This window comes from Electrona antarctica (genome assembly GCF_951216825.1).
Source record: "Electrona antarctica genome assembly, chromosome: 7".
NCBI classification, from domain to species: Eukaryota; Metazoa; Chordata; class Actinopteri; order Myctophiformes; family Myctophidae; genus Electrona; species Electrona antarctica.
In genome coordinates this window covers 3,018,388-3,037,937 of record NC_136812.1, presented here as the reverse complement: position 1 = coordinate 3,037,937, position 19,550 = coordinate 3,018,388, and the positions used below count along the sequence as shown (strand labels likewise).

The 19,550-nt window shown below is 47.5% G+C and overlaps 1 protein-coding gene across 1 annotated transcript in view; it reads right to left on the bottom strand.

Moving 5' to 3' along the window:
• The window catches only part of reps2 (RALBP1 associated Eps domain containing 2), a gene marked incomplete at its 3' end in the record, with an annotated part of 131,509 nt that overhangs the window by 87,334 nt on the left and 24,625 nt on the right, over positions 1-19,550 (bottom strand). Inside the window, exons 2-3 of the mRNA XM_079507048.1 lie at positions 9,860-9,983; positions 1,728-1,915 (exon numbers count right to left, since the gene is read on the bottom strand). Coding sequence (XP_079363174.1) covers positions 1,728-1,915; positions 9,860-9,983 — 312 coding nt within the window. The remainder of the gene's footprint in view (positions 1-1,727; positions 1,916-9,859; positions 9,984-19,550) is intronic.

Below are 19,550 nucleotides of genomic sequence, written 5' to 3'. Positions count from 1 at the left end.
AGCCTGGGGAGGGACCACCACACTGACTAATAGCAGCCTGGGGAGGGACCACCACACTGACTAAGAGCAGCCTGGGGAGGGACCACCACACTGACTAAGAGTAGCATGGGGAGGGACCACCACACTGACTAAGAGCAGCCTGGGTAGGGACCACCACACTGACTAGGAGCAGCCTGGGGAGGGACCACCACACTGACTAAGAGTAGCCTGGGGAGGGACCACCACACTGACTAAGAGCAGCCTGGGGAGGGACCACCACACTGACCAGGGACCACCACACTGACTAGGAGCAGCCTGGGGAGGGACCACCACACTGACTAAGAGCAGCCTGGGTAGGGACCACCACACTGACTAATAGCAGCCTGGGGAGGGACCACCACACTGACTAAGAGCAGCCTGGGGAGGGACCACCACACTGACTAAGAGCAGCCTGGGGAGGGACCACCACACTGACTAAGAGCAGCCTGGGGAGGGACCACCACACTGACTAAGAGCAGCCTGGGGAGGGACCACCACACTGACTAAGAGCAGCCTGGGGAGGGACCACCACACTGACTAAGAGCAGCCTGGGGAGGGACCACCACACTGACTAGGAGCACCCTGGGGAGGGACCACCACACTGACTAAGAGCAGCCTGGGGAGGGACCACCACACTGACTAGGAGCACCCTGGGGAGGGACCACCACACTGACTAAGAGCAGCCTGGGGAGGGACCACCACACTGACTAAGAGCAGCCTGGGGAGGGACCACCACACTGACTAGGAGCAGCCTGGGGAGGGACCACCACACTGACTAAGAGCAGCCTGGGGAGGGACCACCACACTGACTAAGAGCAGCCTGGGGAGGGACCACCACACTGACTAATAGCAGCCTGGGGAGGGACCACCACACTGACTAGGAGCAGCCTGGGGAGGGACCACCACACTGACTAAGAGCAGCCTGGGGAGGGACCACCACACTGACTAAGAGTAGCATGGGGAGGGACCACCACACTGACTAAGAGTAGCATGGGGAGGGACCACCACACTGACTAAGAGTAGCATGGGGAGGGACCACCACACTGACTAGGATCAGCCTGGGGAGGGACCACCACACTGACTAGGAGCAGCCTGGGGAGGGACCACCACATTGACTAAGAGCAGCCTGGGGAGGATCCACCACACTGACTAAGAGCAGCCTGGGGAGGGACCACCACACTGACTAAGAGCAGCCTGGGGAGGGACCACCACACTGACTAAGAGCAGCCTGGGGAGGGACCACCACACTGACTAAGAGCAGCCTGGGGAGGGCCCACCACACTGACTAAGAGCAGCCTGGGGAGGGACCACCACACTGACTAAGAGCAGCATGGGGAGGGACCACCACTGTTGTAACGAAATATCGACTATTTTTGGCTGTACTTTTCAAATCAATCTACGTTTTCAAGCGCATTAGAATGCAATGAAAATGTGTTTAAAAAATCACTTGGTCAAGGTTCGTTACCCATCCAATGTGGACGCGTTTGACTCGGGCAGTCCGAGTCCCAGGACAGGCGCTGCGGACACGCTCACCTGCTTCTCTGCGGTGCAGGGCTCCAGGTGTCTGAAAGGCTCACCTGCTTCTCTGCGGTGCAGGGCTCCAGGTGTCTGAAACGCTCACCTGCTTCTCTGCGGTGCAGGGCTCCAGGTGTCTGAAACGCTCACCTGCTTCTCTTCGGTGCAGGGCTCCAGGTGTCTGAAAGGCTCACCTGCTTCTCTGCGGTGCAGGGCTCCAGGTGTCTGAAGCCTCCTCCTCCCCTGTCAGCGGGGGTCCACGAGGGCCCCGGACCCCCACAGACGCCAGGCGCAGGGCCCCCCTGCAGGGCGTCCACGCTCTGGGTCACATAGCGCAGCTCTGTTTCGTTCTTCAGCCCAACGAACCTGGGCAGAGGTAGATCTGAAGAGAGACAAAGACATAACACGTTACTGTAGAGTAGGGCTGTCAGAACGAATTTCATAATATGAAAGAAATTCGAAAATGAAGAAATAAATACATATTCGAATGCTAAAATTACCATTCGAAAGTAGCTTTTATCATTTATTAATTCTATTTTATATTTTTATTTTGTTTTATATTTTATTTTATCCGCTCGCTTAATGTATTGAATAACGAATCTACCGCTGTTGAATCGGTCCGGCCGCTTCTCGCCTTCCAGACTAGAGTTATAGCAGGGGGCGGTGCTTTCGTTACGTCCTCACTCTATCAAGTGGGATAGCTGCCGCTGGGCGTGAGTCAGACTAAAGCAGGAAGCAACACTGCAGCAGCACACGTGTAAACAAACAAGGCAGAGGCTCAAGATAACAACAGGGAAACATTTACGTTCGGAAATATCGCACCGGACAGGAGAGCACTCGCCTATTAGTTTGCATTGCACAGTGCAGTCAGTGCGCTATTTCCGAACGCGGTGATGAGTGGAAGGTGGACGGGAAAATAACATCAAGAGAAAACGTTGTCTGCAGACTATGCATTACTGGCCTGTTCATCTGATAGCCAAGCATTCTGTTAAAATAGAGAAACAATTGCTCTATTGCTGCTGGTGATCTGGAGTCTGGAGTTGTCCCGTCCATGATAGACTGACTAATGAAACATTATTATTATTTTTCCGTGCAAACCATGTCATGTTGAAAAAATAGCTTTGGCGTTTGGATGGGGGGGCCCTCTAGTGGACAGAACGTGCATACAAAACTTGATATTCTGTGTATAGAGGTGTTTTTCAGTAGGCTATAATGAGCTAAAATAAACAATGTAAATATTCGAATACTTTCGAAAATTACAAATAATGAAGCAATGAAATTCGAATTGGATTATAGAGGTTAACTGACAGCCCTACTGTAGAGTCAAAATTGTATAAAGCCGTGCTTGGAGATTGTCCTAAATGCATCTCATCTTCTCTGAAATGGGACTCTGAGTCCTACCACACCCGGTCAAGGACTCTGAGCCCTACCACACCCGGTCAAGGACTCTGAGCCCTACCACACCCGGTCAAGGACTCTGAGCCCTACCACACCAGATCAAGGACTCTGAGCCCTACCACACCCGGTCAAGGACTCTGAGCCCTACCACACCCGGTCAAGGACTCTAAACCCTACCACACCCGGTCAAGGACTCTGAGCCCTACCACACCCGGTCAAGGACTCTAAACCCTACCACACCAGATCAAGGACTCTGAGCCCTACCACACCAGGTCAAGGACTCTGAGCCCTACCACACCAGATCAAGGACTCTGAGCCCTACCACACCCGGTCAAGGACTCTGAGCCCTACCACACCCGGTCAAGGACTCTGAGCCCTACCACACCAGATCAAGGACTCTGAACCCTACCACACCCGGTCAAGGACTCTGAGCCCTACCACACCCGGTCAAGGACTCTAAACCCTACCACACCCGGTCAAGGACTCTGAGCCCTACCACACCCGGTCAAGGACTCTGAGCCCTACCACACCCGGTCAAGGACTCTAAACCCTACCACACCCGGTCAAGGACTCTGAGCCCTACCACACCCGGTCAAGGACTCTAAACCCTACCACACCAGATCAAGGACTCTGAGCCCTACCACACCCGGTCAAGGACTCTGAGCCCTACCACACCCGGTCAAGGACTCTGAGCCCTACCACACCCGGTCAAGGACTCTGAGCCCTACCACACCCGGTCAAGGACTCTGAGCCCTACCACACCAGATCAAGGACTCTGAACCCTACCACACCCGGTCAAGGACTCTGAGCCCTACCACACCTGGTCAAGGACTCTGAACCCTACCACACCCGGTCAAGGACTCTGAGCCCTACCACACCTGGTCAAGGACTCTGAACCCTACCACACCCGGTCAAGGACTCTGAGCCCTACCACACCCGGTCAAGGACTCTGAGCCCTACCACACCCGGTCAAGGACTCTGAGCCCTACCACACCCGGTCAAGGACTCTAAACCCTACCACACCCGGTCAAGGACTCTGAGCCCTACCACACCCGGTCAAGGACTCTGAGCCCTACCACACCCGGTCAAGGACTCTGAGCCCTACCACACCCGGTCAAGGACTCTGAGCCCTACCACACCCTGTCAAGGACTCTGAGCCCTACCACACCCGGTCAAGTGGTTTCCCCAAATTCAAGGTACCAAAAGTTAACTCTGAACTTGCTTTTGGCTTCTGTGGCCCTAATACATGGAATAACCTGCAAACAACATTAAAATTGACCACATTTCGTTTTAAAACCTTGGTGAGCATACAGACCCCCACGATATGTAACTGTTTTTAGATCGTTTTGAAATTTGTCTTAGCTTTTTATTTGTAACCTAATTCACATGTATACCTTTTGTTGTCCTTTTCCTGATCCTCTGATGTATTGTGATGTTTTTCTATATGATATTGTATTCCTCGACGACACTGAAAATGAGTTTAAAACCCATTTAGGCCTGACGTCGAAAGAAGCAAAGATTTGAATTAAAATGTTCATTCTGTAAAAATATATATTCTAAGATTTGAGGCACATTTTCACGATTTTTCAAAAATAACATGAGCTTGTAGATCTGCTATTTTTCAATAGCTAAAGTATAACATAATGCTTAGTTAAAACACCAAAAGGGGTTCCCGCCCAAAATGGGTTTAATAGCTCAGTGTAATTTAGAGAATAAATAAAACTTGAATGAATGAAAAAGACTGCCTCTCTCTAGTCTCGTGTACCAAGTTCAGTCATTCTCACCTTAAGAGTTTGGATTTATTTAGCTGTACAGAGTGTATTATGTTCAGTCATTCTCACCTTAAGAGTTTGGATTCATTTAGCTGTACAGAGTGTATTATGTTCAGTCATTCTCACCTTAAGAGTTTGGATTTATTTAGCTGTACAGAGTGTATTATGTTCAGTCATTCTCAACTCAACTCAAGGTACGGCCACGGAGCCGACTTGGGGACCCAACGCAGCTCCTCCAAGGAAAACAAACAAATTAACGGAGCTGAACGTGAATCCCCCCCACCGCCCACCCCTTTTTTTCCCCTCACTGTATATGTTTCTTTTCCCTTTTTACCTCCTTTATGATGAATTCCTGTTCTGTCTATAGAAGTGTCTATTTGTACGTCTCTAAATGTTTTGATGATTTGAACATGGTGGACCCTATTGGAAACAAGTGTAATGCTTAATTGGGTCGTCCACTCACAGTTAACAGCCTTTGTATTGAGTTTGTGCTTGAAATGTACTGTAATTCTGCAAACAGTTAATACATTCTTCAATCAATCAATCAATCAAACCTGTAAGAGTTTAGCTTCACAAAGACAAAGTGTACAGTAAATAGAGGCTCTGGTGTACAGTATGCTGCATAGCCGAAACGCGGAAGCGTTCCCAAAACTCGTCCCAAACTCTTCTCCCTTCTGGCTCAAACTGTGGAATGCACTCCCCGTTGCAATCAGAACTGCAGCATCACTCCCAATCTTCCGCCCTAGTCTGAAAACCCACCTTTTCAGACTCCATCATGGCCCGTAGCACTTACCCTACCCCCTTAGATAGCATTTCGGTAGACTTAGATAGAATTTGATACAGACTTAAAGCATCTTATGTAGCACTATAATTGCATTGTATTTAGTCATAGCATAGTATAGTATATATGTATAGTTTATATGTATAGTTTCATTATATAGATATTCCACTGTTTACGCATGTTTCATGATAAATGCTTTTTTATGTGATGTATTCCCATGCTTTTTTGTTCTTGCTTAATGTAAATCGCTCTGGATTAAGAGCGTCTGCTAAATGCCTATATTGTAAATTGTAATTGTAATTGTTCCTTTTTGGTGTGTGCCAATACAGACATGGAATGTGAGTACTTTGTCTTGTCCGCCATTTATTATCCCATTTTGACCTGAGATCAGATTCTATAAATGTCTTCTACATCCTGACAGTTTTCTGAAAAAGCCATGTTTCTGTGTCAGTCGTTCTTCGATTTTTCAAAAATAGCAGACCTACAAGCTCATAGCGCGCCACTCGGTGGCGCGCTATGAGCTTGTAGATCTGCTATTTTTCAATAGCTAAAGCATAACATAATGCTAACACCAAAAGGGGTTCCCGCCCAGAATGGGTTACATTTTTGGATGTGCTACCTTTTTGGATTTTTTTTAATTCCTATTTTTTGACGTACAGTAAAATTGTCTCCATCGGGTGCAAACCTCACAATTATGTCAATAACGTGTTCCTTCCACGCGCTAACCTCCAACCGGGGAAACTCCCCCCTGTCAGGTGAAAAGAAGCGACATGGACTCCTCATGCATTGAAGGAAGCATGAGCTCAGACCGTTGCTCTCCCCAGGTTGGCAGAGGGAGTGCATAGTGTCCAGGATTACATTAGACAATTTGCAGAAATCGTGGGATGCAATTTTAAAAGTGGGACTCTGGGAGATGTAGTGCTGACGGTGTGTATCCCTCTGACAAGGCGCTAGACCCCCATGGGACTCTGGGAGATGTAGTGCTGACGGTGTGTATCCCTCTGACAAGGCGCTAGACCCCCATGGGACTCTGGGAGATGTAGTGCTGACGGTGTGTATCCCTCTTACAAGGCGCTAGACCCCCATGGGACTCTGGGAGATGTAGTGCTGACGGTGTGTATCCCTCTTACAAGGCGCTAGACCCCCATGGGACTCTGGGAGATGTAGTGCTGACGGTGTGTATCCCTCTTACAAGGCGCTAGACCCCCATGGGACTCTGGGAGATGTAGTGCTGACGGTGTGTATCCCTCTTATAAGGCGCTAGACCAGGAGATGTAGTGCTGAAATGGAGCTTCATTCCTACCATCAGCTCAGCTCACTGTACTTAACAGCACACGTCAAGCGAGTTGGCGCGCTGCTCAGGATCAAACCCAGACCGACTTAGCTACTCAGACGCAAACGTGTAGAATTATACCTTGTGATTTAGTTCCACATGCCCAAGGATAATATAAAAGAAAAGATGTGCGGCAGCTTTTTTTGTACTAGTGTTTAAATGGGAGGTCTGACTGACGGACACATTCAAATTCAGAATTCAGTAACACTTTATATTCCTTCTTCTTACAGTCCCCCACCAGCCAGGGGTCACGTGCTATAGCCAACGACAACAATAAGACCCTTGTCTGTCGTTTTCGTCTGTTCTGGACGGAGGGAGAGCTTTGGGTTTGACTGAGAGTTCCTCCCTCCTAGGAACTCTCTGCTGCCCCATCTGGCGGAGTCAGGTTAGGTGCAGTGCTCATGGAATCAGGGCAGACCCACTTAGCCCCTTCCATCCCGTGACCCACACACACCCCTCTCTGCCTCTCATCCATCACGTGACCCACACACACCCCTCTCTGCCTCTCATCCAGATTAAGACCCACACACACCCCTCTCTGCCTCTCATCCATCACGTGACCCACACCCACCCCTCTCTGCCTCTCATCCATCACGTGCCCCACACACACCCCTCTCTGCCTCTCATCCATCACGTGACCCACACCCACCCCTCTCTGCCTCTCATCCAGATCACGTGACCCACACACACCCCTCTCTGCCTCTCATCCAGATCACGTGACCCACACACACCCCTCTCTGCCTCTCATCCAGATTAAGACCCACACACACCCCTCTCTGCCTCTCATCCAGATTAAGACCCACACACACCCCTCTCTGCCTCTCATCCATCACGTGACCCACACCCACCCCTCTCTGCCTCTCATCCAGATCACGTGACCCACACACACCCCTCTCTGCCTCTCATCCAGATCACGTGACCCACACACACCCCTCTCTGCCTCTCATCCAGATCACGTGACCCACACACACCCCTCTCTGCCTCTCATCCAGATTAAGACCCACACACACCCCTCTCTGCCTCTCATCCAGATTAAGACCCACACACACCCCTCTCTGCCTCTCATCCAGATTAAGACCCACACACACCCCTCTCTGCCTCTCATCCAGATCACGTGACCCACACACACCCCTCTCTGCCTCTCATCCAGATCACGTGACCCACACACACCCCTCTCCGCCTCTCATCACGTGACCCACACCCACCCCTCTCTGCCTCTCATCCAGATTAAGACCCCATCACGTGACCCACACACACCCCTCTCTGCCTCTCATCACGTGACCCACACCCACCCCTCTCTGCCTCTCATCCAGATTAAGACCCCATCACGTGACCCACACACACCCCTCTCTGCCTCTCATCCAGATCACGTGACCCACACACACCCCTCTCTGCCTCTCATCCAGACCCACACCCACCCCTCTCTGCCTCTCATCCAGATTAAGACCCACACCCACCCCTCTCTGCCTCTCATCACGTGACCCACACCCCCCTCTCTGCCTCTCATCCATCACGTGACCCACACCCACCCCTCTCTGCCTCTCATCCATCACGTGACCCACACCCACCCCTCTCTGCCTCTCATCCATCACGTGACCCACACCCACCCCTCTCTGCCTCTCATCCATCACGTGACCCACACCCACCCCTCTCTGCCTCTCATCACGTGACCCACACACACCCCTCTCTGCCTCTCATCCATCACGTGACCCACACCCACCCCTCTCTGCCTCTCATCCATCACGTGACCCACACCCACCCCTCTCTGCCTCTCATCACGTGACCCACACACACCCCTCTCTGCCTCTCATCCATCACGTGACCCACACCCACCCCTCTCTGCCTCTCATCACGTGACCCACACACACCCCTCTCTGCCTCTCATCCATCACGTGACCCACACCCACCCCTCTCTGCCTCTCATCACGTGACCCACACCCACCCCTCTCTGCCTCTCATCACGTGACCCACACACACCCCTCTCTGCCTCTCATCACGTGACCCACACACACCCCTCTCTGCCTCTCATCCATCACGTGACCCACACACACCCCTCTCTGCCTCTCATCCATCACGTGACCCACACACACCCCTCTCTGCCTCTCATCCATCACGTGACCCACACACACCCCTCTCTGCCTCTCATCCATCACGTGACCCACACACACCCCTCTCTGCCTCTCATCCATCACGTGACCCACACACACCCCTCTCTGCCTCTCATCCAGACCCACACCCACCCCTCTCTGCCTCTCATCCAGACCCACACCCACCCCTCTCTGCCTCTCATCCAGACCCACACCCACCCCTCTCTGCCTCTCATCCAGACCCACACACACCCCTCTCTGCCTCTCATCCAGATTAAGACCAAATCCAGGCATGTTAAGCTAAGCTTTTGATCCCTTGTTTGCTGCTCTCACAAGACGAGCAGCTTGGACTCCTCATGCATAGAAGGAATCATCAGTCCGCTGCCCTCCCCAGGTTGGCAGAGGAAGTGTAGCAACCAGGATTACATTAGATAATTGACACTGGGTGAAAAAAATGGGTTGCAAAATCGTGGGATACAAATTATAGAAGAAAAAAAGACTAAAATGGGATTAGTGACCCCCCCCCCCCCCCCCGCCCCCCCCCCCATCTCTCTCCCCATTTCCTGTCAGCCTACTTTCTATCCCTCCATAAAAAATATAAAATAAAGGCGAAAGCCACAAAAAAACATTTAAAATGGCACTAGTGGAGAAGAGATCCAGTCGAGTAGAAGTAAAACGTGCGCGTGGGTGACTGTTGCGCTCTGAAAATAGCCGATCTACAAGCTCTGCTCCAGCTTGTATTTTCAGCATGCAACCACGTGTAAAATCAGACATTGCGGCGATGCCATCAAGGCCCGCCAAAATACGCCTAAAAACCAAAACATTGGAAAGAATTTGTCCTAAAACCAAAACATTTCCAAGGACTAAGATATGACAAAAAACTAAACTAAATTGTATCCAAAAGACTACGACAGACAAAATTTGCTGTGTAAAGATAATCAACGCCACTACTTACTGGCCGTGATGCTCTCCAGGCGGACGGGCAGGCCGGACTGGGCAGCGGCCAGCAGCTTCAGGGCGATGTAGAACTGGGCCGTGCCGAAGTAGCCCAGACGCTTGGCTCCACACACCTCCGTCACCTGCCGGAGCACATGGAGGGGAGCGTCAGCAATTAGTTTTTGTTAAAAACGTTTCTATATCAGTCGTTCTCAAAACATTTTCATGTCAAGGACCCCTGAATTATATGTATTTGGCTGCGGACCCCCCATCTGAAAATATGTTGTTCCAGGGACCCCCCCCCCCCCCCCCCTCCAGCAGCAAAGATTTGAGTTAAAAACGTTCGCTCTGAAAGAATATATATTCAAAGATCTGAGCCACATTTTCACGATCTTTCAAAAATAGCAGATCTACAAGCTCGTAGCGTGGCACTCGGTGCCGCACTATGCACTTGTAGATCTGCTATTTTTCAATAGCTAAAGTATAACATAATGCTTTAAACACCAACAGGGGTTCCCGTCCAGTAGAAAGATGCATCCTCAATCATCCATAAGTTCCTGTTGCGTTCTCCCAACAGCTCTGAACACATCCTGAATGTCGACCTTATCCACAAACCCAATGTCCTGCATGGATGGATGTGCCGATTGGGGAGATTCTGGGCGATGTCTGGGCGACTTTAACGTCTGCCCTTCACCACGCTATCTTTTTACCCCTTTTGGTGTTTTAACTTAAGCATTATGTTATACTTTAGCTATTGAAAAATAGCAGACCTACAAGCTCGTAGCGCGGCACTGATCTGCTATTTTTGAAAAATCGTGAAAATGTGGCGCACATTTCGAATATATATTCTTTCAGAGCGAACATTTTTAACTCAAATCTTTGCTTCTGGGGGGGGGGGGGGGGGTCCCTGGAACAACATATTTTGAGATGGGGTCGGAGGCCAATTACATACAATTTTTGGGGGTCCTTGACATGAAAATGTTTGAGGTTTTTCTGTAAACTGTCAGGATTTTGTAGAATCGCCCTCAGGTCTAAATGGGTTAATTTAAATGTACAACATGAACCGATTTCCCAATGACACTGAATGGCTGTCAACAAGGTCAGCGTACTGTAGGCCTGCAAAATGTCATCCCTGTAATTAAGGCCGCCTTTTATCACTTTCAGCCAAAGAGTTCTGGCCGAACAGATCTGGGGTCTGGAGAATATTTGAACAATATGTTTGTTTTTCCACAGCCGTGTGATGATGTGAAACCAGTGGATTATCTGACAGTCTCTCAGGACGGGGGGATTATCGGGGGGGACGGGGGGGGGGCGGGGGGGACGGGGGGGATTATCAACACATTGGATATTTTGTTTACCCGGAAACAGACCTGGTTGGATTAGAGCAGGGGTTCTCAACCCGTGGGTCGCGACCCCTCGGGGGGGGGTCGCCAAATTATTTTGGGGGGTCCCCCAAATTATTAAAAAAAAAAAAAAGAAAAAACCCCTTTTTTCTTTTTTTTTATGCAACTGAATGGCTGGAAAATGGAAATGAAGAGTTTACATATAGTACACATAGTACATGCATACACCTTCCCTAATGATTATTTATTTATGGTGTATCGTCTCTATTATTAAGGTTATTGTACAATTTACAATTTACAATTTAGGCATTTAGCAGACGCTCTTAATCCAGAGCGACTTACATTAGGCAAGAACAAAAAGCATTGTAGCAATTTATATTGGGGGTCGGGAGTGTGGGGAATGTTAATGAGGACTGCATAGTGTCAAGGCCAGTGGTCGTGGTCAGAGAGAGAGAGAGAGAGAGAGAGAGAGAGAGAGAGAGAGAGAGAGAGAGAGAGAGAGAGAGAGAGAGAGAGAGAGAGAGAGTGAGAGAGAGAGAGAGAGAGAGAGAGAGAGAGAAAGAGAGAGAGAGAGAAAGAGAGAAAGAGAGAAAGAGAGAGATTTAAATTGTTTATATTAAGTTATCTTTAATGTGATTTTCCATCATCAAAGGTACATTTTGCTGCTAAGTGTGATTTTTAAGATGAGGTTTTCTACCAGCACATTTTATTGGAAACCTGCATATGGTTAGACAGCTCTGTTCACAGTCCTTTATTCTAGTAGTTCATATGGTTAGACAGCTCTGTTCACAGTCCTTTATTCTAGTAGTTCATATGGTTAGACAGCTCTGTTCACAGTCCTTTATTCTAGTAGTTCATATGGTTAGACAGCTCTGTTCACAGTCCTTTATTCATATGGTTAGACAGCTCTGTTCACAGTCCTTTATTCATATGGTTAGACAGCTCTGTTCACAGTCCTTTATTCTAGTAGTTCATATGGTTAGACAGCTCTGTTCACAGTCCTTTATTCATATGGTTAGACAGCTCTGTTCACAGTCCTTTATAAACCTGCATATGGTTAGACAGCTCTGTTCACAGTCCTTTATTCATATGGTTAGACAGCTCTGTTCACAGTCCTTTATAAACCTGCATATGGTTAGACAGCTCTGTTCACAGTCCTTTATTCTAGTAGTTCATATGGTTAGACAGCTCTGTTCAGTCCTTTATTCTAGTAGTTCATATGGTTAGACAGCTCTGTTCACAGTCCTTTATTCTAGTAGTTCATATGGTTAGACAGCTCTGTTCACAGTCCTTTATTCATATGGTTAGACAGCTCTGTTCACAGTCCTTTATAAACCTGCATATGGTTAGACAGCTCTGTTCACAGTCCTTTATTCTAGTAGTTCATATGGTTAGACAGCTCTGTTCAGTCCTTTATTCTAGTAGTTCATATGGTTAGACAGCTCTGTTCACAGTCCTTTATTCTAGTAGTTCATATGGTTAGACAGCTCTGTTCACAGTCCTTTATTCTAGTAGTTCATATGGCTAGACAGCTCTGTTCACAGTCCTTTATTCTAGTAGTTCATATGGTTAGACAGCTCTGTTCACAGTCCTTTATTCTAGTAGTTCATATGGTTAGACAGCTCTGTTCACAGTCCTTTATTCATATGGTTAGACAGCTCTGTTCACAGTCCTTTATTCATATGGTTAGACAGCTCTGTTCACAGTCCTTTATTCATATGGTTAGACAGCTCTGTTCACAGTCCTTTATTCATATGGTTAGACAGCTCTGTTCACAGTCCTTTATTCATATGGTTAGACAGCTCTGTTCACAGTCCTTTATTCTAGTAGTGAGCCCATATTTTATACACGTCTGCATTTTGATTGCTTTGGCAATGTATGTTCCCCCAACAAGAGAAAGAGAGAGAGAGAGAGAGAGACAGAGACAGAGACAGAGACAGAGACAGAGACAGAGACAGAGACAGAGACAGAGACAGAGACAGAGACAGAGACAGAGACAGAGACAGAGAGAGAAAGAGAGAGGGAAAGAGAGAGAGAGAGAGAGACAGAGACAGAGACAGAGACAGAGACAGAGACAGAGACAGAGACAGAGACAAAGAGAGAGAGAGAGAGAGAGAGAGAGAGAGAGGGAGAGGGAGAGGGAGAGGGAGACAGAGACAGAGAGAGAGACAGAGAGAGAGCTCTTCTTGTGGCAACAAAGGATTAGCATGGATTAACTGAGACTAAAGTTATTTCATAAACTCCCCTAAAAAAAAACCCAGATGCAAAGATACAGTCTACCATTCATTTTCAATGCAAGACAGCAACATGAACATGCAAAGATATTTCTGACGTTTGTAGCTGTTTTACTACAAGAAAGTTGAGCTGGTTTCAAAACACAGCATTAGTGTTGTTACTATAGGACAGATTAGAAGGTACATTTGATGTCTCCCTCGGAACCACACTTGCATACTTAAGGGATAGTTCACCCAACATGCATGGCATGCACCTCTTGGTACCACAGCACCTCAAAGGCCATTAAAACAAGGCTCCAGACTTCCAAAAACAAACTGGTCAGGCTACTACTCACTCCCCGAACAGGCTGGAATGGCTTAGGGTCGACGACAGAGTACAGGATCATGCAATGGGTCTGGTCCACAAGATTCGATACACCACCAAGATACCCATGTACCTGTCTAAATACTTCACTAAGATACCCATGTACCTGTCTAAATACTTAACTAAGATACCCATGTACCTGTCTAAATACTTCACTAAGATACCCATGTACCTGTCTAAATACTTCACTAAGATACCCATGTACCTGTCTAAATACTTCACTAAGATACCCATGTACCCGTCTAAATACTTAACTAAGATACCCATGTACCTGTCTAAATACTTCACTAAGATACCCATGTACCTGTCTAGATACTTCACTAAGATACCCATGTACCCGTCTAAATACTTAACTAAGATACCCATGTACCTGTCTAAATACTTCACTAAGATACCCATGTACCTTTCTAAATACTTCCTTAATGTCAATGAAGTCCACACCCACAACACCAGAGGGAGTTCAACAAACCATGTGCAACCCAGATTCGGCACAAACAAGGGACTAAATTAATTTCGCTCCTATGCCACCAAAATGTGGAACGCCCTACCAGTCATTAAGACATGCAAATCCCTTGACTCCTTCAAAACCGCTCTCAAAGGGCACCTACGGACGTCTGCAATTCGAAACTGGCCCCCGTAAAATCTAAATCCCCCCCACCCCTTTTTCCCCTCACTGTATATGTATTTTTTACCTTTTTACCTCCTCTATGATGATTTCCTCTTGTTGGCTATGTAGTGAATATGTTTGTAGTCTCTAAATGTTATGATGAATTGAAAATGGTGGTTCCAATTGTAAACAAGTGTAATGCTTTATGGTGTCGTCCACAGTCAACATTTTTTGTATTGAGCTGTGCTTGAAATGTACTGTAATTCTCCAAACTGTTAATAAATACTTCAATCAATCAAAAACAAATTACTTTATTTCTATGGATTATTTTTAAATGTAGGAATAAAAATAAATCACACTCATACATCATCATACATCACATTCCGTGCTCAGCCAATCAAACAACATCACACAAGTCATTCCGGCCAATCACTTTTGGCGTCATCACTTTTCTGCCCTCACTTTTATCCTCAATAATGTATAGTCTACTTTGCTCAGCCAATCAAATCATCGCTATGGGGTGATCAGCCAATCACAAGCCAATGTTTGTGGAAAGCTGGGCATAGCCCTCAGAAATGTTTTCTGACCCAAAAATGGAGTCCTGAGACCCACTGGGCTCCAGAGCAGTGGTTCCCAAAGAGGGGTCCGGGGACCCCCAGGGGTCCTTCAGGGAGTTCCAGAGGGTCCCCAGCTAAATGATAGTTAGGAACCAAATGGACCCTTATGGGTCTGTAACTCTGAGAGTGTACACATGGAACCAAATGGACCCGTTGTACACTCTCAGAGTTAAATTAACATTGATTTTACAATATAAATTGGGAGTCCCACAGATAGAAATGCCATTAAATGGGGGGTCCGTAGACTAATGCATGTCAAACTGGGGGGTCCTTGAAATTAAATGGGTTGAGAATCACTGCCGTAAAAACCTTCTTATAGGGGTCTCTGGCATACCTTTCCAAAAGGGGGTCCGCGGGCTAATTAGTGTCAATTTGGGGCCGTGCTGAAGTGAGCATGACAGACAGCACACCTAGCCATTAATCACATTATAAATATCATCAGTTGTTCTGATTAGTGATTGGACAGAGTTTTGTCAGAGCAGCAGCATGATTGGCTTAGGAATGGAACAAAAAGGGCAGGTCTATAAGCTCCTGTTGAGTCCTGCATTTTAACATCAGTTATTATGGTGGGAATTAGCCCTTTACTAAGTCCCTCCCCAACCCATCCTTGTCCAATAGGCACGTTAGCAGCGAAGAAAGCTTGACCTGCATAGCAACCGTTGCTAAACTATTTGGATTGGCATTGGACGATCGCTTTTTGGGGTGGGATTTAGTGAAGGGCTCATTGGAGAGCCAAATATTTTCTGAGCTGGTACTTCAGTATAAAAAGGTCGGGAACCAAAGCTGTAGGTCATGTTTCTAAAGGCCGGGAACCAAAGCTCTAGAGGTCATGTTTCTAAAGGTCGGGAACCAAAGCTCTAGAGGTCATGTTTCTAAAGGTCGGGAACCAAAGCTCTAGGTCATGTTTCTAAAGGTCGGGAACCAAAGCTCTAGGTCATGTTTCTAAAGGTCGGGAACCAAAGCTCTAGGTCATGTTTCTAAAGGTCGGGAACCAAAGCTCTAGAGGTCATGTTTCTAAAGGTCGGGAACCAAAGCTCTAGAGGTCATGTTTCTAAAGGTCGGGAACCAAAGCTCTAGAGAGGTCATGTTTCTAAAGGTCGGGAACCAAAGCTCTAGGTCATGTTTCTAAAGGTCGGGAACCAAAGCTCTAGAGAGGTCATGTTTCTAAAGGTCGGGAACCAAAGCTCTAGAGGTCATGTTTCTAAAGGTCGGGAACCAAAGCTCTAGGTCATGTTTCTAAAGGTCGGGAACCAAAGCTCTAGAGGTCATGTTTCTAAAGGTCGGGAACCAAAGCTCTAGGTCATGTTTCTAAAGGTCGGGAACCAAAGCTCTAGGTCATGTTTCTAAAGGTCGGGAACCAAAGCTCTAGAGGTCATGTTTCTAAAGGTCGGGAACCAAAGCTCTAGAGGTCATGTTTCTAAAGGTCGGGAACCAAAGCTCTAGAGGTCGTGTTTCTAAAGGTCGGGAACCAAAGCTCTAGAGGTCATGTTTCTAAAGGTCGGGAACCAAAGCTCTAGAGAGGTCATGTTTCTAAAGGTCGGGAACCAAAGCTCTAGAGAGGTCATGTTTCTAAAGGTCGGGAACCAAAGCTCTAGAGAGGTCATGTTTCTAAAGGTCGGGAACCAAAGCTCTAGAGAGGTCATGTTTCTAAAGGTCGGGAACCAAAGCTCTAGAGAGGTCATGTTTCTAAAGGTCGGGAACCAAAGCTCTAGGTCATGTTTCTAAAGGTCGGGAACCAAAGCTCTAGGTCATGTTTCTAAAGGTCGGGAACCAAAGCTCTAGAGGTCATGTTTCTAAAGGTCGGGAACCAAAGCTCTAGAGAGGTCATGTTTCTAAAGGTCGGGAACCAAAGCTCTAGAGAGGTCATGTTTCTAAAGGTCGGGAACCAAAGCTCTAGAGAGGTCATGTTTCTAAAGGTCGGGAACCAAAGCTCTAGAGAGGTCATGTTTCTAAAGGTCGGGAACCAAAGCTCTAGGTCATGTTTCTAAAGGTCGGGAACCAAAGCTCTAGGTCATGTTTCTAAAGGTCGGGAACCAAAGCTCTAGAGGTCATGTTTCTAAAGGTCGGGAACCAAAGCTCTAGAGGTCATGTTTCTAAAGGTCGGGAACCAAAGCTCTAGAGGTCATGTTTCTAAAGGTCGGGAACCAAAGCTCTAGAGAGGTCATGTTTCTAAAGGTCGGGAACCAAAGCTCTAGAGAGGTCATGTTTCTAAAGGTCGGGAACCAAAGCTCTAGAGAGGTCATGTTTCTAAAGGTCGGGAACCAAAGCTCTAGAGAGGTCATGTTTCTAAAGGTCGGGAACCAAAGCTCTAGAGAGGTCATGTTTCTAAAGGTCGGGAACCAAAGCTCTAGGTCATGTTTCTAAAGGTCGGGAACCAAAGCTCTAGGTCATGTTTCTAAAGGTCGGGAACCAAAGCTCTAGAGGTCATGTTTCTAAAGGTCGGGAACCAAAGCTCTAGAGAGGTCATGTTTCTAAAGGTCGGGAACCAAAGCTCTAGAGAGGTCATGTTTCTAAAGGTCGGGAACCAAAGCTCTAGAGAGGTCATGTTTCTAAAATCACGTTTATTCATGAAGCAGAAAAAGCACATTTTAAACAACAACTTTCATTGTACCAAAGTTCTGTACAGAACATTTCATCAGCACAACAAATACAAACAGTAGTAACAACAACACAGAAGAATCATACGAAGGCGATCATTAAACAACATATCAAACGTAGACAATGAGATAAGAGCTATAAAACATCATATCAGGAGGACTTGGAATGCTTGTGAGTAAAAAGACTGAGTGGATTCTACAGCGACGGGACGACGGGAGTTCTCCTGAGGTCACTACTAACTGGACAAAGCCTTGGTGCAGTTTATATATTTTGGTGGAAATGAAGGCCTTGCTCCACCAGACCGCTGCGGATCCATATCCTGACGGTCAGCCAGGCACAGGGCAGGCAGGCGGGGGTTATTTTAAGAGCCCACAAACAAACAATGCTCCAAACAAGTCTGTGTACAACGCTGCTCTTTCTGTTCTGTACTCTCTCACAGTACAGTACTACATCAACGTCACATCAAATATCCTGTTTCAACTGGAACCGGAGAACAGTGCCTCGCACTATCGCCAGTCACCACAGTACGCACGCACCCACGCACGCACGCGCGCGCACGCACGCACGCACGCACGCACGCACACACACACACACACACACACACACACACACACACACACACACACACACACACACACACACACACACACACACACACACACACACACACACACACACACACACACACACACACACACACACACACACACACACACACACACACACACACACACACACACACACACACACACACACACACACACACACACACACACACACACACACACACACACACACACACACACACACACACACACACACACACGGGAACCAGGGACATCCGAGCACCTCACTATAAAATTGTCTATTTTGTCCGAAATGAATCATTATCAGACTTAATTGTATCCTTCAACGTACTGTATATGGCGATTAACACCTACTGGTAGCTAGAGTTTTTCCGATACCAATCGGTATCGGAGTATCGGTTACTCGGGCCGATACCACCCTCAAGTACTCGTACTCGGAACCGGCCCCGATACTTTGACCCGAGTGCCAAAACATCCAATTGACACTAGGCTGAACGAATGCAACGGGAGCAAGTCTGACCCAACACTGCAGCAAATCACCCAAAAGAGCCGATCTACAATCAATCATAAATGGCAACTTACTAGTGTAGGCATGACAATGAAATTAAATTTGAGAAAAAAGGGGGTAAAATAAGTGTAGTACTCAAAAATAAAAAGTACTCTTATCGGTACTCGGTATCGGCGAGTACTAAAAATGAAGTACTTCGGTCTGAAAAACAATGGTATTGGGGACAACTCTACTGGTAGCCCTGCCTGAAGCTCATGAGCACAACGTCTCCCCAGGCCAAGCGCAGGGAGGGTTCCCTCTTGGCCTAGCGGAGCGGCAGATGTCTGGGCTCCAACGCCGGAGACCCGGCCGGGTTCCAGTTGCGTGTGGGACATAAAATGTATGGATCACGACTTCATTTACATCTGTGGTTCCACAACATCCACTCCGTCCTATGGCGAGCGTGCATAATTAACGATTATTCCGTTACTCGGCTAATGTATGAGAAATAATAGGCGATGAATAAACGATACACTCGGGTCTCGGGTCGATATGACGCATTGAATGTGTATGTTGACCGGTTTGTGTTTTCAGTATCACAGATTCAATAAACACAAATAAAACCCGACAGCCAGAAGTTAATGTGTCATGTTGGCACAGTGATACATTCACACAACGTCCTCAGTGTTCATTTAAAGATGGAGTGCCATAGTTTTGTACTTAAGTTACAGTACTAATAGACCCCCGGGTGTGGTTATAAAGCCCGGAGGGGCGAAACGTTGTTGATAGGTTGAAATAAAAGGAGGGGGAGCAGAACTATATGTGACTATATTTGACTGAGGGACTGCCATTGGATTTTTTTGAATTTTCGTT